Genomic DNA, 4,192 nt, shown 5'->3' with positions numbered 1-4,192 from the left:
ATTATTATTTTAAAAAATAAACATAAGTGGGTATCTCTCATGCTAAAATTTCAAAAAATAAATTAAATTAGAAATAATTTAAAATTAATTTCAAGCAACTTAATTCAATTTTAAATCTTTAAATTGAAGACATAAGAATTCAATCTAGTCTCTATTTTAATTCCAAATTTAAAAATAAAGTTATAACAAAATGGAAACAATGATGAGGAGACCTTTGATAATTTTAAGCCCAAGTCAAGGGACAAAATTAGATTTCTACAATTATTATTATTAGATTAACGTGGAGTTGTGTGGTTATCCAAGACTCAAGGAAGAGATGGTTAGGATAAAAGAAAACCATTGTGTCTGAAAACTATTAATAATAATAGTGGAGAATTTCTAGTGGTTTTTCTTTCATGGATTCTCCCCACCATTTTCATTCTATTTTCCTTCTTTCACCTTTGAAAACCTTCTTTTTCACTGCCTTTTCTTACTTTTTATTATTCCAATGTGTTGAAAAAAGGGCTTTCTTACATTGGATCAAGGATTTAGGAAACAAAAGCTTGGAATTTTTTGAGCTTGGATCACCAGACAAGGATTTTCATGTTTTTGTATGGCTCTATATCTGGGAAAATCTTGTAGGAACAAACATAAGAAGATTTAAACCATAAAAGTTAAGGATTACAAGGGAATTGGAGAATGTCGGACACCAAGGAGACGACAAGGACGAATGATACTTCGTTCACAATTTATTCTCCATCGTCTAAACACAATGCAAGCTCTAGTGATGCCTACAAAAGCAATAAATTGTCAAAGCCCAATGATGATTCACCGCCATCAAACAAACAATCACCAAAAGTAGAGCCACCTAAAACGTCACCACCGCCACCACAAGAAGAAAAACATTCACCACCGCCACCACTAGGAGAAAAACTTTCACCACCACCACCATCACCAGCAGAAAGAACAAATTCACCACCAAAACAACCACCAAAAAGTTCACCCTCGCCATCTCCGCAATCATCATCTGGCTCACCTCCTACTCCTCCCAAGCAAGAATCACCTCCAAGTACTACACCGCAATCGCCACCACAACCACTTCCAACGCAAAAACCATCACCGTCTCATACCCCTCCTACCCAACAATTACCGCCATCTCCCAGTAGCCCTACTCATGAACCATTACAATCTTCACCTAAAAATTCTCCTCCTGAATCTCAACCCACTGAAAGTTCTTCAGATAGCAAGCCGTCACTAGCACCGTCTTCACCTGAAACCTCAAAATCACCACCGTCAACAAACTCCACATCAACATCAATAAATGGATCTGAGGAATCAATGCCTGCTTTTTCTCCTAAAACGGCAGTAGTTCCGCCTTTACCGAGCTCGCCCATTAGTCCTTCTAACCCAGTTGGAGGATCTTCCAATAACAATTCAAAAAGCACTAATAATAGACAACGCACCATTGATTTAAGACATCCTAGTTATGGAATTGTGATTGGTGTGGCAATAACGTCTATTGTTGTCATTGCATTCATTGCCTTTTCATTTATTCGAGACAGAAGAAAGGCGAAACAAAAAAGTCACTCTACTAATTTCGTGGCACCACCAGCTAACATTTCGGTGACATTAGGTAAAAATCGAGTTTTTGGTTGTTTGAAGGAAAAACATCATCTAATAAGCTTTAAACTCTTTTTTTTTAACATTTTATGTTAGATATGCAGATGTGACTAAAGGACATCCAACCCAAAACGAGAATGCCCTTAGTAATTCTCAACACAGTTGGGATAGTCGAAAAGGACAAAATCATACTTCTCCAGGTTCGAGTATTATATCTCCTTCTAAGACATCTTTTAGCTATGACGAGATGATGGAAATGACCAATGGATTTGCTCAACAAAATTTGATCGGCGAAGGTGGGTTTGGTTGTGTTTATAAAGGCCAGCTGCTGGGCGGTAAAATCATGGCAGTTAAGCAGTTGAAGATCGGTAGTGGACAACGGGAGCGAGAGTTCCGAGCTGAAGTTGAGATTATTAGTCGCGTTCATCATCAGCATTTGGTCTCTTTGGTTGGATATTGTATTGCTAACAATCATAGATTGCTAATCTATGAATTTGTTTCAAATAGCAACCTTGAACGTCATTTGCATGGTAAGTTCAGTTTTTCGGGCGAATCCAAATTTATTAGCTCTCAACCCTAATCATGTCTTCTATATTAATTAATACTAAAAATATTAATTCAAATTTATTGTCCATCAGATTCGGGACTTTCGGTGCTTGAATGGGCCAAAAGAGTCAAGATTGCTATTGGAGCTGCTAAGGGTTTGGCATATTTACATGAAGATTGTATGTATCTCTTCTTTCATTCTTATGACATTTCTATTTGAGATGAGCATATTATTCAATTTTAGTTTTTGACTACCTACAGTGAAATCGAAGGGGGATCATCAAGAATCTTTAGACATTCATATCCATTTTATTTTTGTTTAGAGAGTGACATATATTTAATTGCTATAGTAGAATAAAAGTGTTCAAACAAGATTTAAAATATTATCACTACATGCCAACTTTATACATTTCTCCTCAAATCTAATAACAATGATTGAAAATACAACTTTAGATCATTCATCGGATTATTGACTTGCAAGAATCAATAATATCAATTGCAAAAGTTATTAACTTGAATAGTTGAATCAAGAATCAAAGTTATTAAGATACTGGAATTCATAAGGTTTCGCTATCGAAATTCATCTAATACAGCGATGAAAATTTCCTTCAGGGTTGATTCATATTACAAAAGGAGGCTACATTTCTTTCTTTTAAAGTTAGGGTTTTTCCTACGATCCTACAAGATTAACTTAATAAAAATTAAGCCCAATTACAAGCTTAATTTAAAATTTTAAAATGACGACTGTGTCAAAGCAGACAACTTAGGTTGCGTTCTTCTCCCCGTTTGTAATGAGCTTTTGTTCAAAAAAACACTTTTACCTAAAAGCATTGCAGAACAAGCATCAGTGTAAAAAACTTTTAACTTTAAAAAAGCGCTTTTGCACAGATGGAGAAGCAGAAAAATTTGGCTTTTCTCAGCCAAAAGTGCTTCTTTGGCTTGTATTTCCTATTTTAACCTACTTCTTTGCCTTTACTCTTTCTTCTCTGCTTTGTTCCTATTCTCCACCGGTGGTGAGTTTTATTTTTTGCATCTCTTCTTCTCTTTCATTTTTGAAATAATTATGATGTTCACATTTTTTCACTTTTTTTTTCAGCTGGGCATCCTGTTTTTCTTCATATTCGAGCTTCTCAACATCTCTGCAACTGCTGTTTTGCTTCATATTCAAGGTTTTATCCTTTTCATCTTTGGTACTTTGGCAAGGATTATGCTTAAAAGAGTAACATTGTAACCTGCTGCTGTGTTTTTACTGCTCATAAAATAATCTGTGATGATCTAATACTGGCTTGCATTTGTGTGGTAGATATCTATGTGATACTACAACAATGAATTCACTTTAATAAAAATTTTTAAAAGCTTATGTTCACTAGCCAAAAACCAGATGGTGTTTGCTTTGTAGATGCCACAGCTAAGAAACTATCTTTCTTTTAACATAGCCAATTGGGTTCTCAAATGTCTTACAATATATCTATTCCGCCTAATACATTCAATGAGCACTTCCACTTTGATTTTCCTTTGGTTCCTCTCTATGATTCCTCATCCGATAACAATCTTCAATCTTTGATGACCCAACAAAACCCAATTGACGAATCCAATTGCCTTAAATTTCTTTCTCAAACATCCCAATGCCTTCTAAGATGATATTTTGAGTTTGGAGTTATTGCTTGTAACATCCCGAAATAGGGCCTAAACGGAACAGTGGTTACGAAACCACAAATCCAAGGTAGAAAAATTTATTTTATTATTATTTTCAGGTTCATGATATGATTGCATGATTGTGTGAAAATTTCGTGATGAAATTCTATGCATAAAGTGCTTAAGTTGAGATTAGGGACTAAATCGAATAATTCGCAAAACTTGCATTCTAGAAGTTTTTAGTATGAAATTGCTTTGGAATATTAATTAGGAGGGTTTAAATAACAATTTGACCAATTTCTAAGTTCATGGACAAAATAGGACATGGATGGAATTTTTGAAAGTTTAATAAGGAAGGGCATTTTGGTCATTTGGATATTAAATGAAATAAAAAGGGAAAAATAACACAAAA

General features: G+C 34.7%; 1 protein-coding gene across 1 annotated transcript; it reads left to right on the top strand.

Annotated features, from left to right (window-relative positions):
* Positions 1–678: 678 nt before the first annotated feature.
* LOC107961005 (proline-rich receptor-like protein kinase PERK12) lies at positions 679–3,360 on the top strand. The gene is made up of 4 exons (XM_041111983.1): positions 679–1,612; positions 1,704–2,129; positions 2,238–2,324; positions 3,242–3,360. Exons 1-4 carry the CDS (start codon positions 679–681, stop codon positions 3,358–3,360), a joined length of 1,566 nt encoding a protein of 521 aa, XP_040967917.1.
* Positions 3,361–4,192: the final 832 nt, after the last annotated feature.

Source organism: Gossypium hirsutum, chromosome A05 (genome assembly GCF_007990345.1).
Source record: "Gossypium hirsutum isolate 1008001.06 chromosome A05, Gossypium_hirsutum_v2.1, whole genome shotgun sequence".
Lineage (NCBI taxonomy): Eukaryota > Viridiplantae > Streptophyta > Magnoliopsida > Malvales > Malvaceae > Gossypium > Gossypium hirsutum.
The sequence above is the reverse complement of the archived record's forward strand: the minus strand, read 5'-3'. Positions and strand labels throughout refer to the sequence as shown.